Raw genomic sequence first — 18,821 nt, 5'->3', positions numbered from 1 at the left:
GCTTCCTCGCTGTTTTGGTCCTAACTCAAAAGCAGATCCAGTAAAGGTTTTTGTTGTAGAAAGCCAAGAATGCTATTCAGTGCTGCCCGAAGTGCAGAGTAATGAGTGGCCTCTCCTTTCCCCAGCCCCAGAGGCCACTCTGCTCAGTTTGCTGTCTTCCTTCCAGACGTTTCTGGACATTAGTAAACATGTAACAAATACAGTGGGCTGGTTCTGTGTCAGGCATTTAACAGTTCTGGGGACACGGGTGTTACCTCCTTTCATGGTGCTCTCAGGGTCTGAAAGAGGAGATCATAAATGAGAAAATCGGGAAAGGCGTTCTGGAATGGGTGGTGCTTAAGCTGAGCGCTGTAAAATAAGTAGGAGTTAACCAGAGGAAGAAAACACCAAGCAGAGGACACGATGGGCAAAGGCCTTGGGCAGGAGGGAGCGGGATAGAGGACCGGAGAGAAAGCAGTGTGGCTGCGGTCCTGAGGTGAGGGTCAGAGTGGTGCTCCTGGAGTGGGGCGTTCAGTCTTAAGCTTTATTCAGGGGCCAAGGAGTCACTGGAGACGAAGTGACACCTCCTCTTTCGCATCTTAAAAGCTCCCCCCCCCCCCGGCTGCTGTGTGGAGAACGGGTTGAAGGGAGGGCCAGTCACCGAGGGGAGGGGAAAGGGCTGCGCTTAGTGCCAGAGAGGGCGGGCGTCGGGATGCCTGGGAGTCGGCCGCACGGACCTGTGGGCTTCCTCTGCGCCAGCCCCCGTTGTAAGCACCTGACATTGAATGAGTCCCAACAATCGCATAGGGTGTCTGCCAAGTACCATTTTTGTAGATGAGGATACAGACGCCCCAAAAGGTGAAGTCCTGGTGGGTTTTACCCACTTGTGTCACCCTGACCTCGGCACTGGCTTGGTCATCCTGTCCCTCTGGGTAGGCCCGCAGCCCCTAGGTTCTGCTCCCGACAGGCCGTCGCGGGACCGGAGCCCTCGGGCGCCTCCCCCTCCGCCGTGGCCGCGGAAGCGCGGAGGCCCGCGGCGCTGGAGTTGGACCTTGAGGCGAGGGAACCCGCCGTCCGCGGGGGCGGGGCGGGGGCGGGGCCTGAGCCCGCGCGTCGGCGCCGGCGCCAAGGGGCGGCCTCTAGCCACACCGAGTCCGCGGCGGCGTCCAGGGTCGGCAGCGACCGCAGCCGAGCCCGAGCGGGTGGCGGCGCCATGGCGTGCGCGGGGCTGCTCACCGTGTGCCTGCTCCGGCCGCCCGCGCCCCAGCCCCAGCCCCAGCCCCAGACCCCGCGGCACCCCCAGCTCGCGCCCGACCCGGGGCCCGCCGGACACACGCTCTTCCAGGACGTGAGTGGGCGCGGGCTCTGCTCGCGGTGTCTCCCTGCCCGAGTCTCTGTTAGTCTCACCCTCCGGGGTTGTTCGGGCCCCGCCGCTGTTTCTGGGTCTCTTCCCCTCTCTCTGGCCCTGCTGTTTCCTCTTGACCTTTCTGCCTTTGTGTCACCTGTTCTGTCTCTCCATGTCTCCTCTTGTCCCTGCTCCAGTGTCACTGCCCCTGCTGCCTCCCACCCCTCAGCCCACCCCATTTGTGTGTCTGGTGTTGGCGGGGGGCTGGCGACAATCACAGCAGCGGTCACCCCACTCTGGCAGCTCCAGGCTGGGCTGACTGGGGAAGGGGAGCCTGGAAGCACAAGGGCCCCTCACTCCTGACTCTAGTGCCGCCCCCAGAGTCCTTCAGGCCCCACTCCAGGGCAGCAGAGTCCTACAGTTGGTAAGGGCTGCTCAGAGTCACCCTCCCATGGGGCCATGGGTGGCCCTGCGGCCCCCATGGGCACCAGCCACGGCCCTGAGCCCTTTCTCCACCGTTCACCGCTGTGCTCGGCTCTGTCCTGGCCCCCTCATGCCCCAACTCCAGAGGGAGGCAAAGCTGTCTCCCACCCACTCCCCACTGCCCCTAGTGACTCAGCACCTTGACCACAGCCCTGGCTGGAAGGGACCTGACCCTTCCTCTTCCCAAGTAGGAAAACCAAGGCCTGAGGGGATATGTCTCAGGTCAGTCATGGAGGCAGGGATACAATAGGGTGACCCCAGATGTCCCCATTCCCAGCTTAGCACCCCTGCCCACTCCCAAGATCTCCATCTACCCTACCTGGGCCTCCCTGGCTTGCTGCGTGCCCCTCAGCCAGTGGCAGACCTTCTCTGAGTTAGGCTAGAGGTTAGAGTCTTTCCTGAGCCCCACTGACCCTGACAAAACAGGACCCTGGAGGGGGCTGGCGTTCAGGACCTGGAGTTCATGGGGGCTCTCGGCCCAGGCTTGGCCCACCCCTGCTTGCCAGGCCTGCCAGTCTCCCCTTTGCTGGGCTGCTTTGGGTGACCTGGGAGCAGGTCACTAAGAGAGACAGGGACCTGTCTTGACTCTGCTCCTCTCTGCCTCTGTTGCTCTTCATCTCCACTTCTCCATAAATGAAATCTGCCGAACTTGCCTTCTGCCACCCCCACTCCCCCTTGGACGTATGTGTGTACACACACGCCTGCCGAAGGTCCTCAGAGTCAGCCCCATAGGAAGCCCCAGCCCTGAAAGAGTTAACCCCAGCTGCTCCTGATCTATTTGCTAGTGGGTAACTCAGGCGCCTGCAGAGACAGAGTAGCCACTGCCTGCTGTTGGTCTTCAACAGCATGCAAGGAAACAGCTCAGAGAGGGCAGCTGGGGTAGACCATGGCCACACAGCAGAGCTCGGGGCTCAGGTCTAGGACGGCTGTGCAAGATTCCTGGGCCGCAACCCGGCCCATCTCCTCAACCTTCCTCAAGCTGGAACTGTGCCAGGGGCTGATGTATCAGATAGAACTTGGGCTGCACTCTGGGTGTGGGAGGTGGGGACGCAGGGGACTGGCCAGGAGCACCCCCCACGAGGCCAGGCCCTGCAGGAGAAGTGAGCAGAGGTGGCACCCGCTGCGTGCTCTTCCTGTGCCCCGCTTGCAGGAAAAGCTCCTGCAGGGCTGAGCTGGGCAGGTGGTTTGGGACCAGGCTGGGCGGGAGGAAAGGCGAGGCAGGGGGTAGGTCGGCCAGCTGGGACCCTGTCGGGTTGAGTGGGGGCCTCTGGCTTCCCGGGTGGCACTCACAGTTCTCTATGTCCCTTTGTCCTCTAGGTTTTCCGCAGAGCAGACAAGAATGGTGAGTGTGGCTTCCCCTGGGTCCCACAGTGGGGCAGGGTGGGAGGCATCCAGGAGGCCCAGGGAGAGTTGGGAGGTTGGGTGGGAAGTCAAGAGTTGAGACAAATCTTGGGGGCCCAAAACAGGAGAATCAATCAAGGCACTTCCCAGAGGAAGTGCTGTTCTCAGCCAAGTTTGGCAGGATGGAGAGTGGAGAGAGTGTGGTTTGGCCACGGACTGGAGATAGGGGCTGACTTTCACACAGCACCCTGGCATGGTGATGGGCACTTCCTGTACGTGGCCCTCTGTTGTCCTCACAACCACCAGCTAGATTGGAATTCACCCTATTTCATAAAGGAGCAGAGGCCCAGAGAGGTGAAGCAAGTTGCCTAAGGTCACACAGCCTTTAATTGATAGGCTCGAACTTGGGTCTTTGCAGCATTTAGTCCCAGGCTCCTTGTGTGAGGCACTTGGAAGAGTGAGGTAATGGAGATGAGGCCTTTTTGGAGATTTTACTCAGGTTTTTAGAGGGCTCAGTAACTTGTCATGTGACCAACCATCTGGACCAGGGAGGTCTTGGAGGACACAACTAAACCCACGCCTTGGGCAAGGATAAAGCTGGGTCCAGTGCCAAAGGAGTCGGCTCCTCCTGCCTTGGGTCCTGGGCAGTCTCAGACCCTGGTCTGGGAGAACCTTGGAAGCTAAAGCAGGAGCCCTAGGGGAGCCATCCAGCAACAGGCTGCTCCCCCTAGATGACTTGAAGCAGCCCACTGTGCCCTGTGTGGCCCGTGGAGGGTCTGAGCTTCGCAGTCAGCCTGGGGCTCCTTTCATCTGGGTCTTCACGCCCTCGTGTGTTTCATCTTCCTAGAGACGGGGTCCTGTCCCCACTCTTTGCCCCTTCTCCTTGGGTCTCTTCAAATTGATGGGGATTGTTTGTCCCAACCCATTGATCAGGACACATGCTCTCACTTGGACCAGGGAGTTCTGTCTGGGGAGGTTCAGATCCTCCCCCGGGTCAGCTCCCCGCACCCATCTGCTCAGAGACCTCACACATCATTCAGGCCAAATCCCATGTCTTTGTCCCACATAAGTACTCCCAGCCTCTGCTCACATGCCCCTGTGATGGGGAGCTCATTCCCTTCTGAGCCAGCCTGCTGCTGCCTACAGAGGCTCCAACTAGTAGGAGGATTCCATCTGCCTTCCTGTGGCTTCTCTGTGAAGGTCCTGGGTCCAGAGAATGGAGGTTCCTTGTGCCCTGCAGTGAGGCTGGTCCCCAAGTCCTTCCAGGTGACATCTAGGCCCTGCCACACTGTGGCCGTGTCCCAGCCTGTTGCTTGTTTTTTCACTTGGCAAACATTTACTGAGTTCCTACCCAATGCTATGTACATACTGCCCTGTCCCTTTGGTGCCTGCAAAGTAGGTTCTGTTGCCTTCACTGGACACCTTCAAGGACCCCAGTCCTTTTGTCCCCAACAGTCAGGCCCCCCACTGACCTCAGACTCCCATCTCACCTAGCTAGATGGTTGTCAGATGCTATGAGGCCTTTGGGACCCTGGACCTGGTGGCAGGGGTGCAGTCAGGGTCAGAGATACCTCCTCTCCTCCCTGTCCTCCCCCTGCCACCAGATGATGGGAAGCTCTCATTTGAGGAATTCCAGAATTACTTTGCCGATGGGGTTCTCAGCCCGGGGGAGCTGCAGGAACTGTTCAGCGGCGTTGATGGGCATCTCACTGAGTGAGTATGAGAGGGGGCCATGGGTAGATGCGAGGCCAGGTTGTCTTTACCCCACTGTGTCCCCTGCTGCCTTGGTTCCTTTTGTAGGATGAGGAAGAGGGGGCAGGGAGAAAGGTACCAGGGCTCAGTTCCAACTTTACTCGCCTGCCTACCCCCTCTCCAGCTACAGCCTTGCCCACTACACTGCTTCCAGCTGGGACCCCAAAATAGCCAAGTCTGAGTCACCACCCATGGCTCAGCTCCCCATTCCCGCTTCCCACAGGGACCAGAGGATGCCTGGGGACAGCTGGGCCCCGCCTGCTTCCACCGGAGAATGCAGTGCATAAACACGCAACCATCTACCCCTTGTGTGCTCCCACATCTACACGTCTTGGCAGGAGTGTGCATGCTCCTCCCCGTGCCTGCTCCCAGGGGTGCACACGCATGAACTGCTGTTACTCCCTCTACTTCCCTTCTCCCCTTTCCTGAGGGTCAGTCTCAGGCTCCTGAGACTTGGGCTGAAACCTTCATCTGCAGTGCTCCCCCTCCCCTCCTGGCCAGACTCCCCAGCCAGTTCCTTGTCCTTCAGGGCCTCACTTAGGCAGCTCTTCCTCTAGGAAACCCTCCCTAACCTACAGCTAAATACCCCATGCCATCCCTGGACTTCATTGCCTTGCGCCTGGCTTCCCCTTCGCAGCTCTGAACACTTCTCACTGGCCTGTGTCCACATCCATCTTCCCCTGGCCTGAGATCCTCTTGGTAGCCAAGAATGGGTCTGAATCTTTGCCCTTAGAGTGATTGGTGGGGGCAGTACAACCCATTCTCCAACCCTGCAAGGACTCTGTCAACAGGAGCAACTTAATCTGGGGTGGAGCAGAAGTGGCCTTGTTAGGCTGAGCTGGGAGTTGGTGGGGTGGGATGTGGGGCATTGGCCCCATTAGTCCCAGTTTACCAGGCCCAGGTCTGAAGGGCGCCTTCTCTTTTCCCTGCAGCAATTTAGAAACAGAAAAACTGTGTGGTGAGTAGGCCCATGGGAGCTCTTTCCTCCTGGGGCCCCTGGGCCCCAGGGTACGTGTGGCAAGGGACTGTTGCTGGTCTCCTGATGGGACAGGTTGGGCTGGGCTCAGGATATAAGGCCTGCTTGGCTGCTGAGGAATTCCAGGGGGCCAGAATCCCAGGGTGGGTAGATGGGTGGGGGTCCAGGAACCCTTGAGCACCTCTTCTGCCTGCAGACTACTTCTCAGAGCACCTGGGTGTCTACCGGCCGGTGCTGGCTGCATTGGAATCGCTGAACCGTGCAGTGCTCGCTGCCATGGATGCCACCAAGCTGGTGAGTGGAGTGGCTGATGGTGGGGGATCCACTGTGAGGCAGTGGGCATCTGCTGTGCTGTGGGATCCTCCACAGTCTTGACTCAGGGTTATAGAGCTAGGGGCTTGGGTTCAAATCCTGGCTCCCACTTTGTAGCTGTGCCCCTTGACCTCTCTGGGCCTGTTTCCTCATCTGTAAACCATCATAACAATAGAGCCGCCCTTCATACATCACTGTGACGAGTGAGAACGAAGGCAGGGATTTTTGTCTGTTTTGTTCTGTTTCCAGCACCCAGAATAATGTCTGCCATACACTGGGTGCTTCATACTAGGGGCTGCTGTTGCTTTAGTTGCTGGCCCATCACAACTGTGGTGGGATATCATTCAGGGCTGGGCTAGGCGTGGAAGGCTGTGCTCACAGGTTCACAGGGCAGGGCCTGGCCCGAGGACATACGTGAGTAGGCAGGTACGTGAACACCCACGCGTTTGTGTGCACACGTGGACACGTGTATGCACAAGCTCGAACAGTGCTGATAGCCAGGGCTTGAGGCCCTTGAGTGGTGACTTCCAAAAAATAAGCTGCCCTTCCCTTTGTGTGTTCAAGAAATATCTCCACCTCCCTTTGCTCCATAGCTCTTGTAAGGGGGAGGGAGCAGTGAGCAGGCCCGGGATTGTGCCTGACCCCACTTTTTACAGAAGGGGAAACTGAGGCACTCATAGTCAACAATGACCTGAGCACATGGCTAGGCACAGGGCTCCTCCTCCTGGTGACTTTCACATGAGATTTAGTAGTTTTTCAAGGGATCGCCCCTTGGGGCCTGGCATCAGATGTATGTCCAAATGGTACATGACGAGGGTTTGGAGGAACTCCCATATCTGTGGCATGGACACAAGTGGGGAATCACCTTTATTGCCATAAAGTAGGGCCCTGTGGGTAGGCAGCTGGACTGGCATTCTCTGAACTGGCAGTGGTTGGGGAGATTCAAACTGCAGTTCAAAATGAGGGTCCCATGGGTCCCAAATACCTCCTCCTGGCCCAGAAAGGGTATGGGGGTGACCCATCCAGTCAGCTCCAACCTCCAGGAGGACCCTGCCAGCTCCAAACACTTGACTCTTTAGATAGAGAGCTGTCCCCCACCGCAGTGCCACCCCCCCAGTCCAGCCTGACTCAGTTGAACACATCGTACAGCAGCCTGGAGCCACACTCCTGGTACATGGCCCGAGTTATCCAGCGGCGCTGGAAGGAGTGCAGGGAGGCCACCATGGAGCCGCCGGTCCACACAGCCATGCCACGCCCATGCTTGGCCACCAGGTGGGGCCGCAGGGCCGCGTAGCCGTGCCGCCGGCACTGCGCCTCCAGCTCCTTGTCCAGGCGCTCGGCGAAGCCAGGAAACAGTGTGGAGCCGCCGGCTAGCACCACGGTGTCTGCCAGCCGTGTCCGCAGCGTTTTGGGCATCTTCTGCAGCGCCCGGAAGGCCAGCGCGGGCAGCCCCTGCTCAGCCTGGCCCAGCAGGCCCGGCTGGAAGATGGGTTCGGGGCAGCGGAAGCGCTCACTGCTGAGGCAGACGCAGCACCCGTTACCCACGCTGAAACTGGCCGGATGGTGGCGGGCGGGGTCGCGGAGGTCGCCCTCGAAGTCCAGGGACACGTAGCAGCTGCGCTTCTTGAGATGTGTGATGGCCTTGCGGGGCAGGGCCTGCTGCAAGAGGTCAGGGTTCGCCGCCACCAGCAGATCCCGCAGGTAGCGCGACAGGGTGCTGCCTGCCACGTTCAGCCGGAAGGTGGCCTGGTGCCACGAGTGACCCGCGTAGATGGGCGTGGCGTGGCACACGCCCGCGCCCGCCTCCACGGCCAGCCCGCTGAACGCGCCGGTGGAGCAGAGCGCCAGCAACGCAGTGCTAGCCATGTGGCACGCGGGCACTGCCAGGGTCTCGAACAGCAGCTCCGCCACCCTTTCGCGGCCCACGGGCGGCGCCGACGGCGAGTCGCTCACCAGCACGGGCCACTGCTCTGGGCACACCCGCAGGCCGCCCACCAGCAGGCGCTCCCACAGCCCTTCCAGCGCCTCCCAGTCCGCCACCACGCCGTGCTTGATGGGGTGCGCCCGCGCCACGCCGCCCGCCAGCTCGCAGCCCGGCGCTCCGGGCAGCACCGGCCGGTCCCAGCTGGGCACCAGGCTAGAGCTCTTCAGCACTATGCGCGGCTGGTTCTCACCCGCGAAGCCCGCCTTGGTGAAGCCCGAGCCCTGGTCCACCACCACCGCGATGCGGCCCAGGGAGGACGGCCGGTGCACGCGGCGGCTCCCCGACGCCACCTTCGGGCTCGGCCCAGCCGCGGGGCTGAAGGCTCCGCTCCTCCGCGCCACTCGGCTTAGTCGGCGCGAGACCTCCCGGCCTCTGTCCTAGGGAGTAGTCCCCTTCAGCCCTTGGCTCTGCCTCCGGAGCTTAAGTTCTTCCTCTTCTGGACCAAATCACCACCCTTTTCAGCTCTTGGCTCCGCCCTCTGGTCTGAAAGCCCCGCCTCTTCTGTCCGGGCCGTCCGCCTCCGTTTCAGCTCGTGGCTAGTTCCTAGGCCTGAGGCCCGGCCCCTAGTTCGGGCTTCAGTCTCCGCTCTGGCTGGGTTCCAGCCGCATCTCACCCTCTTGGTCTCCCTCTGGCGCCGGGCTTCAGGCTCCACGCTCTCAGGACTCGCCTCTGCTTTGCTGTTCCGCCCCGTCAGCCCTTGCTGAGATGGCTGACGAGATGGCTAGGACTGATCCTTTTAGATCCTAAGAAGCCCCCGGGAGGAGCAGAACTTTGAGGGCAAAGGGGCCTTGTGGTAAGGCCATTTGGACATATATCCCCCTTGAGGACCCAGGCAGCCTCCTGGCACCTCTCACCTGGGCTTGACGGAAGTTCCTGGTTGTGGAGAGGGGAGGGGCTGGTCAGAAGGCAGAAAAGAACTTGGATTGGGCTCATTGTGACCTCACTCCCCAGCAGCTGCACTTCGCAGCCCCCTACCTTATGACAACTCCCTGGACCCATCCTCTCTTCTGGACAGAGCCAAGGGCAGTGATTTTGGCATCCAGGGGTCTGGCTTCAGCAGCCCAGCACAGTCTGATTCCTTTCCCAAACCACTTAGATATCTGATGTACTCTGTCCAGATGTGTGGCCCCCTACCCCTCCCAGTGCTGAAGAAAAAGCTTTTTCATCACAGATCTGCAGCTTCCCTGAAGAGCCCCCGAGAGGCTCTGGCCCTACCTTTATGGGCTTCCACGGATGGATTCACGTAGGCCTGAGTTTGAGACTCAGTTCGTTTTTTTTATTATTATTATTTTTGAGACGGAGTCTCGGTCACCCAGGCTGGGCGTGCAGCGTTGCAATCTCAGCTCAGTGCAACCTCTGCCTTCTGAGTTCAAGTGATTCTCCTGCCTCAGCCTCCTGAGTAGCTGGGACTACAGGCATGCACCACCATACGCGGCTAATTTTTGTATTTTTAGTGGAGACAGGGTTTCGCCACGTTGGCCAGGCTGGTCTCGAACTCCTGACCTCAGGTGATCCACCTGCCTCGGACTCCTAAAGTGCTAGGATTACAGGTGTGAGCCACCGCACCCAGCAAGACTCAGTTCTGAAGCTGACTCACTGTGCAGTCCTAAGCAAGTCTTGATCTTTCTCTGGGTTCGGTTTTCTCCTCCAAAAGGTAGTAATAATCCCCCCACACAGGAAAGAGGCCACTTCTTGTCTCTGCAAAGCCTCATCCTCCTGAGGACCAGTTTGGTTGCAGGTAGAAGACTCAGGTGAATGTAACCCAAAATAAGGACTTTATTACAAGGATCTTACATGTTATGGATATCAAGAGCAAGGGTGAAATCAGGTTTCAGGAACAGAATCTGCGGGGCTGTGGGGAACCCAGGATGTGCACTGCATTGTGTTGTTTGTTTGTTTTTTGAGATGGAGTCTCGCTCTCTTGCCCAGGCTGGAGTGCAGTGGCGTGATCTCAGCTCACTGCAACCTCTGCCTCCTGGGTTCAATTCCCCTGCCTTAGTCTCCCGAGTAGCTGGGACTACAGGCGCCCGCCATGATGCCTGGCTAGTTTTTTGTATTTTTAGTAGAGACGGGGTTTCACCGTGTTAGCCAGGATGGTCTCGATCTCCTGACCTCGTGATCTGCCTGCCTCAGCCTCCCAAAATGCTGGGTTTACAGGCGTGATCCACTGCACTTGGCCTGCATTGTGTTTTTATTCTGAAGGCTGGCTTAGCCTGCGCATGTTCAAGTAGAGAACATGGTCTCTTACAGCTCCTGAATCACAGTCCTAGGGGGAGGGGCTGACAGGACCAGCTTGGACCAATCACTGTATGGGCAGGAGGTGCAGCCCCATGGAAGAACATGGTTACCCTGATTGTAACCATGTGGATGGTAGGGAAGAGTCAGTTCTCACAATTAGCAGGAGTGATGTTATAGCTCTTGCAGCCTCCAGCCTGGTGCAGGCAAGGTGGAGGAGATGTTCATCCTGGTGACGGTGACAAAAGTGCATCTTCAGCAGAAGCTGGGCTGGTGGCTGTAGTGAGCTGGGACTTCAGTCCTGCTGCATCTGCCCCAAAAGAGGGCATCCTGAGGTTGGTCACCAGAGTGTGGCAGGAAGGCGGGCTGCAGGTTCGGCAGGCCAGGGGTGGCATTGGGTGTGGAGCTGGATTTGGGACCCGGGAGAGTGAGGAGAAGCAGCAGCAGGATCCCGCCCACAGAAAGTGTGGCAGGGCTTTTTCTAAGTGATTTGGGGAGTGAGACCGAGGCTGTGGGCTTTTTCCCTGTTGGTAATGGAGACCTATTGAAAGCTTATGAGCAGGGGAGTGAGCTGCCCTAGACAGGTAAGTGGTTTGGAATCAGTCTTTGTCACGTGGGGAAGGAGATGGGACAGGGTAGGTTGGGAGACAGGTGCCTTGGGGAAGACTGGGGGGCCTGAATGCTTTGGGGTTACCAAGCACAATGTGTAGGAGTGAGGGGCCAGAGAGAGGCCCAGGGCTTCCAGCTTCTCCTGGGTGCGTCCCCAGGCAGAATCCACGTCTCAGGCCTTGCCCCAGCTGACTGCCATCCTGGCTGTTCTTACCCAGGATGGTGCCTGTTGGCCTGGAACCCTCCCTCATGCCTAAGAGGGATTTCTGGATGCTGGGGGGATGTCAGGCTTTACCGGAAGCAGGTCCCTCTCACTAGCGTGGCCAAGCCTGGGTTTGCCCAAGCCCACCTCCCTTGAGCCTGCAGACTGGGCAGGATGTGACCTGGGTTTGGAGTGTTGGGGGAAGGAAACTGCCTCCCGCCACTGTAGCAAGGTTTGGGGTTCTGTTCTGACCCTTGGCACAAGGAAGGAGAAAGCAAAAGACAGCCCTGGCTCCAGACCGTGGCGATGGCTCTGCCTTCATTACGCCCCGTTCACCCCTCTGCGGCTCCTAGGCTGAGCTTTGCCCACCCCGACTCCGCGCCCAGACGCCTCCGACAGGGTTCGCAGGCGCCAGGGTTGCCACGCACTCTTTATTGGGCGGGGTCCGGGCCAAGCGTTTAAAGCCGCGGGCGAGGGCAGCGGCACCGTTTGCGCGGCTGCTCCTCGGCGGGGCCGGCTTCGCGGGGAGCCTTCCCCGGGGACCGGAAGCGCGAGAGCAGCCGCGGCCAGCTCAGAGCTGCCCTGGCCCCGCCCCTTACGCCGGCCCCGCCCTCTTCCGGCCGCCGCGCCTCTTGTCGCCGCAGCAGCAGCAGTACCGGCATCGTCGGCTCGCGCTCGCTACCTTCGCCCGCTCCGCGCAATCTGGGTGCCGCCGGGGAGCCTAGCCCGGCGCCGGACGCGTAGTCAATCCGTCGCCCAGCGTTGGCCAGCGGCTGCCGCTTGTCCAGGGGGAGAATCAGCACGATCCTGGTCTGGGGGTGGAACAGGGGCGTGAGGCGAGAGAGCGCGCTAGGGCCGAGCCCAAGACCCGGGGCCGCTCCGCGCTTCTCCTGGGACCCTCGTCCACCCGGGTCCTGTCGTCCACCCGGGTCCTGTCATCCTCCCGTGCACAGGGCTGGAGGGGACCCCTGTCCAATTCAGGCCGCGGGGAAGCCCGCCCTTCCCTGCGTGGCGCCCCGGACTCCGCCTCCCTTCTGGAAACCCTCATCCATCCCAGGCTGACTTCCTGAGACCAGCTCCGTCTAAGTTTATGAGATCCCTTCCAGGCCCTATGTCAGGGGCTTTCAGCACCTCCCACCCCCGCCTGGTCCAGGGCTTCTGCTCATTTGAGAGGGAGACAGGGAAGTTCTGAGCCTAGGAGCTGAAGAGAGGACACTAGGGAATTCCCCCTGCCTCTAGCTCCAGTAGTACCAACTAGAACTGATTCTCCGTGTTGGGATCTCCACCCGTTCGTCCAGGGTTGGGAGAGAATCCCACTCATGCTCACCCCCCGGGGCTCTCAAGTCTCATCCACTTTCTGGTTCTGGAATCTCTGCCCTCCCTTCTGGGCTTTTTTTTTTTTTTTTTTTAAGACTGAGTCAAACAGGGTCTTGCTGTGTCCTACAGGCTGGAGTGCAGTGGTGCTGTCAACGGCTCACTGCATCCCTGACCTCCTGGGCTCACGTAGTCCACCTCAGTCTTCTGAGTAGCTGGGACTGCGGGCATTCACCACCACAACCAGCTAAGTTTTTATTTTTGTAGAGATGGGGCCTCCCTATGTTGCCCAGGCCAATCTCAAACTCCTGGGCTGAAGTTATCCACCCACCTTGGCCTAGCAACGTGTTGGGATTACGGGCGTGAGCCACCTTGAAAGGAGCCCCATCCACACCCATATGGGCTCCTGGGATCCTCATCCTTGGGAGAGATTTTCGAATTCCTCCCTCACCCCCTAGGACTTCTGCATACAAGGCCTAGACTCCCAGCATCCCTTCCCACCCACTTGTCCAGCTTTCTCTGCCCCCCAGCTGCCTCCCCAGCCCTGCTCCCCATCCCCCGCACTCACAGCCGGCTTCTTCCGAGTGAGGTGGTTGAGGAACGGTTTCCACCAGGCCTTGTCCATGTCAGCCGGCCTCTCCTTGCGGGCCTGCTTGGGTGCTTTGGTCCTTTTGTGGGAACTATAGTTTCCCATGGCAGGGCTGGTCACTACTGGGGACGATGGCCCACACTCCGTCTCCTCTGCCCCCTGGCCCTGGCAACATTGTGACCTCACGGGCTGACCTCACCAATTGCAGGCTCTGAGCACCGCCTTCCAGGGCCCACAGGTGAATCTGGGCTCCACTCAGTCACTTCTAGCCTTGGTTTCTCAGCTGTAAAACTGGGCTAATGATCATAAATGAGGCAATGCATGTAAGGTGCTTAGTGGTGAATAGAGGGGGATTTCTGTGGTTTGGGTATGAATTTTGGCCCTGCCACTAACTTGCTATGTGACCTTAGCCCAGGTAATCAACCTCTCTGGACCTGTTTTCTCATCTGCAAAATGGGGTCAATTATGGTTCCTGTAAATTGTTACAAAGGTTAAATGAGGCCTGGCATGGTGGCTAATGCCTGTAGTCTCAGTACTTTGGGAGGCCGAGGCGGGTGGATCACCTGAGGTCAGGAGTTCGAGTCCAGCCTGGGCAACATAGTGAAACCCCGTCTCTACTAAAAATACAAACATTAGCCAGGTGTGGTGGCACAGGCCTGTAAACCTAGCTATTCAAGAGGCTGAGGCAGGAGAATTGCTTGAAGCTGGGAGGCAGAGGTTGCGGTGAGCCAAGATCATGCTGCTTCACTCCAGCCTGGGTGATACAGTGAGACTCTTTCTCAGAAAAACAAAAGACTAAATGAAATTCTTCTTGCAGTAGTGCCTGGCTCTGAGTGGGTGCTTCTGTCTGTTCTCTGGTTGAAAGCAACAGAAACTAATCATCTCAAATACCCAAAAAGGAATTTTTTGGAAAGATTTCATGGAGATAGAAACCCTGGCCTGTCTGAGAATGAAAAGACCCAGCCTCTTCTCTGTCCCTGTCGCCTAGCTCATAAGCCTGGCCCAGGAGGTCCCATCCGATGGCTGAGCTGAGGCAGGTCATGGCAGGAGATGAAGTCTCTGATGGATGGGGCTTCTGGAGTCTCCTCGGAGAGGGCAGGCACCTGGACTACAGCTCCCCAGGACTCCCACCCTGATGCATGTGTGTGTGTGGTAGGGGTTAGGCAATTCTCAGGACATCTGTGACTCCTGGGTGTACAAGTGGGCAGGCCCTTTATTGTATTATACTTGACGATAGATGGCTGGCAGGTCTGGCATCGAGAGCTTACGTGCCAGACCCTGGGCTGAGTCCTATGCAGGAATTAACTCCTGGGACGTTCTTGCAGCTCCATGTGCTGAGTTTCATCTTTCCTGTTTGATAGATGAGGAAATGGAAGCTCCAGGAACTGACGGTAGTTGAGGAGCCTCAGAATCCCATGCTGGGCCATGCAGGGCCTAGCATGTGGGCAGCCTCCCTGCCTCTCTGCCACCCTGAGAGGGGCTGGGAGGAGGCTGGCAGTGTCGGTTGGGGTCAGTGCCGGCGTGTGTGTCTGAGTGAGTGAGGATGGCAACCTGATTGTCTTTTATCAGCAGCTCCTAGTAAAAAGCACCCAGTGTTGTGTGTATGAGTGAATGAATGAATGAGTGAATACGTAGATTGTGAGTCTGGGGCCACACCACGCCATTATTTTGCCTTGTGTCAACATTGGCCCTTGGATACCTCGTGATAGCCCCCACCCAGCCTAGCTGTGCCTGGGACTCACTGGCTATGACAGTGCTGAAGGTGGTAGCCCCATCAGGGAAGGGGCCGTGAGGTCCAGAGAGGCCAGGCACTTCGCTGGGCAGATGCCTCCTGTGAGTTGGCCTCACACCTCCGGGGAGGGAGGCCAGTCCCGGAGAAGGAGGGATCCAGACCCTCCCTGCCCATCAGGTCTCAGTACCCTCCTGCCTGTGCCAGGTTTGTGTGCCCCTGCTCTTGGCACTGCCACCGCTGCTCTGATGGGCAAGAGGCAGGGGACCCACTCAAGAGATCAGTGCCCGGGCTGGGAGATGCTGACCGTCCCTCCTCGGCCCACAGGAGTATGAGAGGGCCTCCAAAGTGGACCAGTTTGTGACACGCTTCCTGCTGCGGGAGACGGTGAGCCAGCTGCAAGCCCTGCAGAGCTCGCTGGAGGGGGCGTCAGATACCCTGGAGGCCCAGGCCCATGGCTGGCGGTATGTAAGGGTGCTGTCAACCTGTGGGGCTAGTGCACAAGCGCCCATTGTACCCCCATTCCAAATCCCCACAGTCCCAGCATCCTGGAGCCTGCATTTTCGGGCGGGGAAGCCATGGCAGGGTAGCCATGGTGGGGTGAAATGAGACTGGCTTTGGGGCTAGGCCTCGGAGTCCCAGGAGGCTTGTCTTCCCCACCCAGGCTTATCCCGTCCTGGGGCCCCAGTCCTCGGCCCTGTGAGCCTCACTTCCTCTAGGTCAGATGCAGAGAGCGTGGAGGCGCAGAGCAGGCTCTGCGGCAGCCGGCGGGCAGGACGCCGAGCCCTGAGGAGTGTCAGCCGGTCATCCACCTGGTCCCCCGGCTCTTCTGACACAGGTGCGCCTGGGGTGGGGTGGGAGGCCTGGCCGAGGCAGGCACCGCATCCCCCCTTCCCCCAGGGCCCGCTCCTTCACTGCCCCTCACTTCATTCTGAGCACCTGCGGGACCTGAGAGGCCCCTGCCTGACCCTGCACGGGCCCCACACACAGGGCGCAGCTCAGAGGCCGAGATGCAGTGGCGGCTCCAGGTGAACCGCCTCCAGGAGCTCATCGACCAGCTCGAGTGCAAGGTGAGGGCCGTGGGGCCAGGGCCCCACAAGGGAGGACCCTCCTGGTATCCGCCAGAGCCAGGCCCATGCTGGAGGCCCGGCCCACACTCTGTGCCCTCACAGGCCCCCCGGCTGGAACCCCTGCGTGAAGAGGACCTGGCCAAGGGGCCTGACTTGGTGAGCCCAGGAGAGGGGCAAGCGGCTGGATGGCCGTGTCTGGGGGTGCTCATGAATTGGGGATTCATGGGGCCGGCTGCCCACCCACCCTCTGCAGTGTGCATGTGCCCCGCCCCCAGGCCTGGCAAGCAGGTGCCGGGTTCTGAGAACCTACAGGAACCACCACCTTTCTCTGGGCTTTGGTTCCCCGTCAGCATTTCTGAAAGCCAGGTCTGGGGCAGTGTGGACGGAAGCTGGAGGGTGGAAGGAAGTGGTGGCATACTGCAGGAGGAGTAACAGTGGCTGGATCAAGCAGCACCCTTGGAGACAGGGAGAAGAGGATGGAGACAGGGAGGCTGGGGGGCAGGTTGGCGGCAGGAACCCAGCTAAAGGGTAGGTTGGATCTGGCATCAGTCAAGAAGGCTGGGGGCCAGGTGTGATGGCTCATGCCTGTAATTCCAGCACCTTGGGAGGCCAAGGTGGGAGGATTACTTGAGCCTGGGAGATAGAAGCTGCAGTAAGCCGTGATCCCACACACCACTGCACTCCAGCCTGGGTGAGAGCAAGACCCTGTCTTAAAAAACAAACAAACAGAAAAACAGCTGAGAACCTCCTGGAGGCCATAGCCAGTCCCTCCCCGTGCCCGGCCCCGCACCAGCTGACCGGCTGCCTCTCCCACCAGCACATCCTCGTGGCCCAGAGGCAGGTCCAGGTGGCAGAGGAAGGCCTGCAGGACTTCCACCGAGCCCTGCGCTGCTACGTGGACTTCACAGGGGCCCAGAGCCATTGTCTGCAGTGAGTCCCCAGCTGGCAGGTGGGATGGCCAGTGGGGAGGGGGTGAGCAGAGAGGGGTGCTGGGGCTGGCCATCCTGGGTGGGTCAGGGTTCCCATGAGGCCCCAGGCCGGGGAGGCAGAGGTGGTGGCAGCCCTGGCCTGGCCTGCCCATCTCTTTGGCCCTACAGTGTGTCCGCCCAGAAGATGCCGGATGGTGCCTCCTTCACCCTGTATGAGTTCTGGCAGGATGAGCCCTCCTGGAGAAGGTATGAGTGCCAGTCTGGCCGCTAACACCATGGAATGTGGCCCTGGAGTGAGTCAGGCCAGGGTTCTAATCCTGCTCTCCTGCTCACTGGCTCTGTGACCTCAGATCAGTGACCCCACCTGCCCGAGCCCCCGAGTCCTTTCCAAAATGGAAGTGATAACAGTTCCAACTCCTATGGGCTAAAGGAGGTGACTGGGAAGAGCTGAATACAGCACAGGGACACAGGAGGCACTCAGTGAATACACACTTGTCACCATGTATGTGACAATGCCTATGCCGAGCACCGTGTGCAGTGCCCTTCATTCCACCCACACAGCATCCCTGTGTCACAGGGGAGAGGACTGAGGCTCCAGAGGCAGTGTGAGAAGGGCCGGGGTCTGATCCTGGCAGCAGGATGGGGCGGGAGTGGGGAGACTGAGGTCACGGTAGCCTGGGTCTCTCCGCAGGCACCAGCAGTCGCCTGGCAGCAAGGCCTTCCAGCGCGTCCTCATCGACCACCTGCGGGCCCCGGACACCCTCACCACTGTGTTCTTCCCAGGTATGCGGCGGACCCCCATTCACTGTGGCCCTGGAGGGGCAGTGGGCTCCTGAGGGCTCCTGACCCCCCGCCTCTGACCCCCAGCCTCCTGGTGGATAATGAATAACAACTGAGCCAGACCTGCACACGCCGAGGGCCCCGGGACCCTGCCTGCCTCCCTCTGGAGCCTTCTGGACTGGCCAGCCCAGCGCAAAGACCAGGGCTTGTCTCCTCCTGGACTTGGGCCTGGTGGAAGGGCTCTCAGCCCAGGGATCAGGGACTGGGCTGCTTGCTTTCTATTTATTATTGATTTATTTATCCCTGTATTTTATTGTTTGTCACTTCAGCCTCCAAGCTACTTTGGCTTCTGCCTGGCTCAGGAGACCTGGATTCTGGTCCCTGCTGTCCCTGCCTGGCTGAGCGACCCAGGGCAGGTCCCGTCCCTGTCTGGGTGGGCCTCGGGCCATCTGGCCGCCTAGCGAGGGTCCTGCTTTCTTCCTGCTGTCTTGGGACCAGGCTTCTGCTCCTCCTCAGCCAGCGGCAGAAGCAGGGCTGATGCTCAGGGACCCCCCAACCCCTCAAACCTTGCCTCCGAGGCTGGGCCTGACCTGGGTGCCCCTGTCGCCCTCCCAGGCCACTAGGCTCTGACTCTTCCAGCACCCATGGATGTGCCAGAGGCCTCTGGGTTGGTTTGCATGTCATTTGCATATCGTTTGCATGCCCTCACCCCACCCATTCTCAGGGCAGTATGGGAAGCCCCAAGGTGACCTGGCCAAGTAGCAATAATTTGGGTCCAGGGTCACCTATTGCCCCCAGAGGCCTCTGAACCCCAGGCTGGGACCCCAGCACAGAGGCAATAAAGGCAGTGGTCCCTTCCAGTGTTGCCTCCTGTCTCGCAGGTCTGGGCTGTGGGGCCTGTGCGCCTCCCAGGCCAGAAGCTCCAGGCAGGGCACCTCTCTTGGGAAGCCCCCGGGTTCCCACCTTGTGCCCTCATGCTCGCAGAGTGGATGCTCACAAGAGCTGACGCAAGTTTTCCCACTTCAGGGTCCCCGGCCCTGACACACCCTGGTGCTGGGTCCTGCCTGAGGGAGGGGGTGACATGTCTCTGCAGGTTTTATAGGGGTTCTGGCTTCACCCACACAGAGCCTCCTCTGGGCCCAGATCGCTCCTGTGGGAAGACCTGTCCTTCTCACCAAGCTGGACTTGTCAC

General features: G+C 59.6%; 3 protein-coding genes across 7 annotated transcripts; 1 reads left to right on the top strand and 2 right to left on the bottom strand.

The window, feature by feature from the left end:
• The first annotated feature begins 378 nt into the window (after positions 1 to 378).
• On the top strand, positions 379 to 18,489 carry NECAB3 (N-terminal EF-hand calcium binding protein 3). Of its 5 annotated transcripts, XM_034947682.3 has the most exons (13): positions 1,083 to 1,327; positions 3,125 to 3,149; positions 4,753 to 4,861; positions 5,833 to 5,858; positions 6,073 to 6,170; positions 15,178 to 15,314; positions 15,570 to 15,688; positions 15,841 to 15,920; positions 16,023 to 16,076; positions 16,738 to 16,850; positions 17,018 to 17,095; positions 17,541 to 17,632; positions 17,717 to 18,489. In XM_034947682.3, the coding sequence occupies exons 1-13, from the start codon at positions 1,193 to 1,195 to the stop codon at positions 17,743 to 17,745; spliced, it is 1,095 nt and encodes a 364-aa protein (XP_034803573.2). In that variant the 5' UTR covers positions 1,083 to 1,192; the 3' UTR covers positions 17,746 to 18,489. The 5 variants fall into 5 exon arrangements, with proteins under 5 accessions (XP_014198519.1, XP_034803573.2, XP_034803572.2 ...); XM_014343033.2 differs by lacking the exon at positions 1,083 to 1,327 and adding an exon at positions 379 to 475 and having other exon boundaries at positions 15,841 to 16,076; XM_034947681.4 differs by having other exon boundaries at positions 1,103 to 1,327; positions 15,841 to 16,076.
• ACTL10 (actin like 10) lies at positions 7,032 to 9,939 on the bottom strand. Its single transcript, XM_008957186.4, has one exon. It carries the CDS (start codon positions 8,052 to 8,054, stop codon positions 7,317 to 7,319), a length of 738 nt encoding a protein of 245 aa, XP_008955434.1. The 5' UTR covers positions 8,055 to 9,939; the 3' UTR covers positions 7,032 to 7,316.
• Positions 11,522 to 13,359, bottom strand: C21H20orf144 (chromosome 21 C20orf144 homolog). Its single transcript, XM_003831812.5, has 2 exons — positions 13,101 to 13,359; positions 11,522 to 12,030 (listed from the first exon to the last, which is right to left on the bottom strand). Exons 1-2 carry the CDS (start codon positions 13,224 to 13,226, stop codon positions 11,677 to 11,679), a joined length of 480 nt encoding a protein of 159 aa, XP_003831860.1. The 5' UTR covers positions 13,227 to 13,359; the 3' UTR covers positions 11,522 to 11,676.
• Positions 18,490 to 18,821: the final 332 nt, after the last annotated feature.

Source organism: Pan paniscus, chromosome 21, assembly GCF_029289425.2.
Source record: "Pan paniscus chromosome 21, NHGRI_mPanPan1-v2.0_pri, whole genome shotgun sequence".
Taxonomy (NCBI): Eukaryota; Metazoa; Chordata; class Mammalia; order Primates; family Hominidae; genus Pan; species Pan paniscus.
The sequence above is the reverse complement of the archived record's forward strand: the minus strand, read 5'-3'. Positions and strand labels throughout refer to the sequence as shown.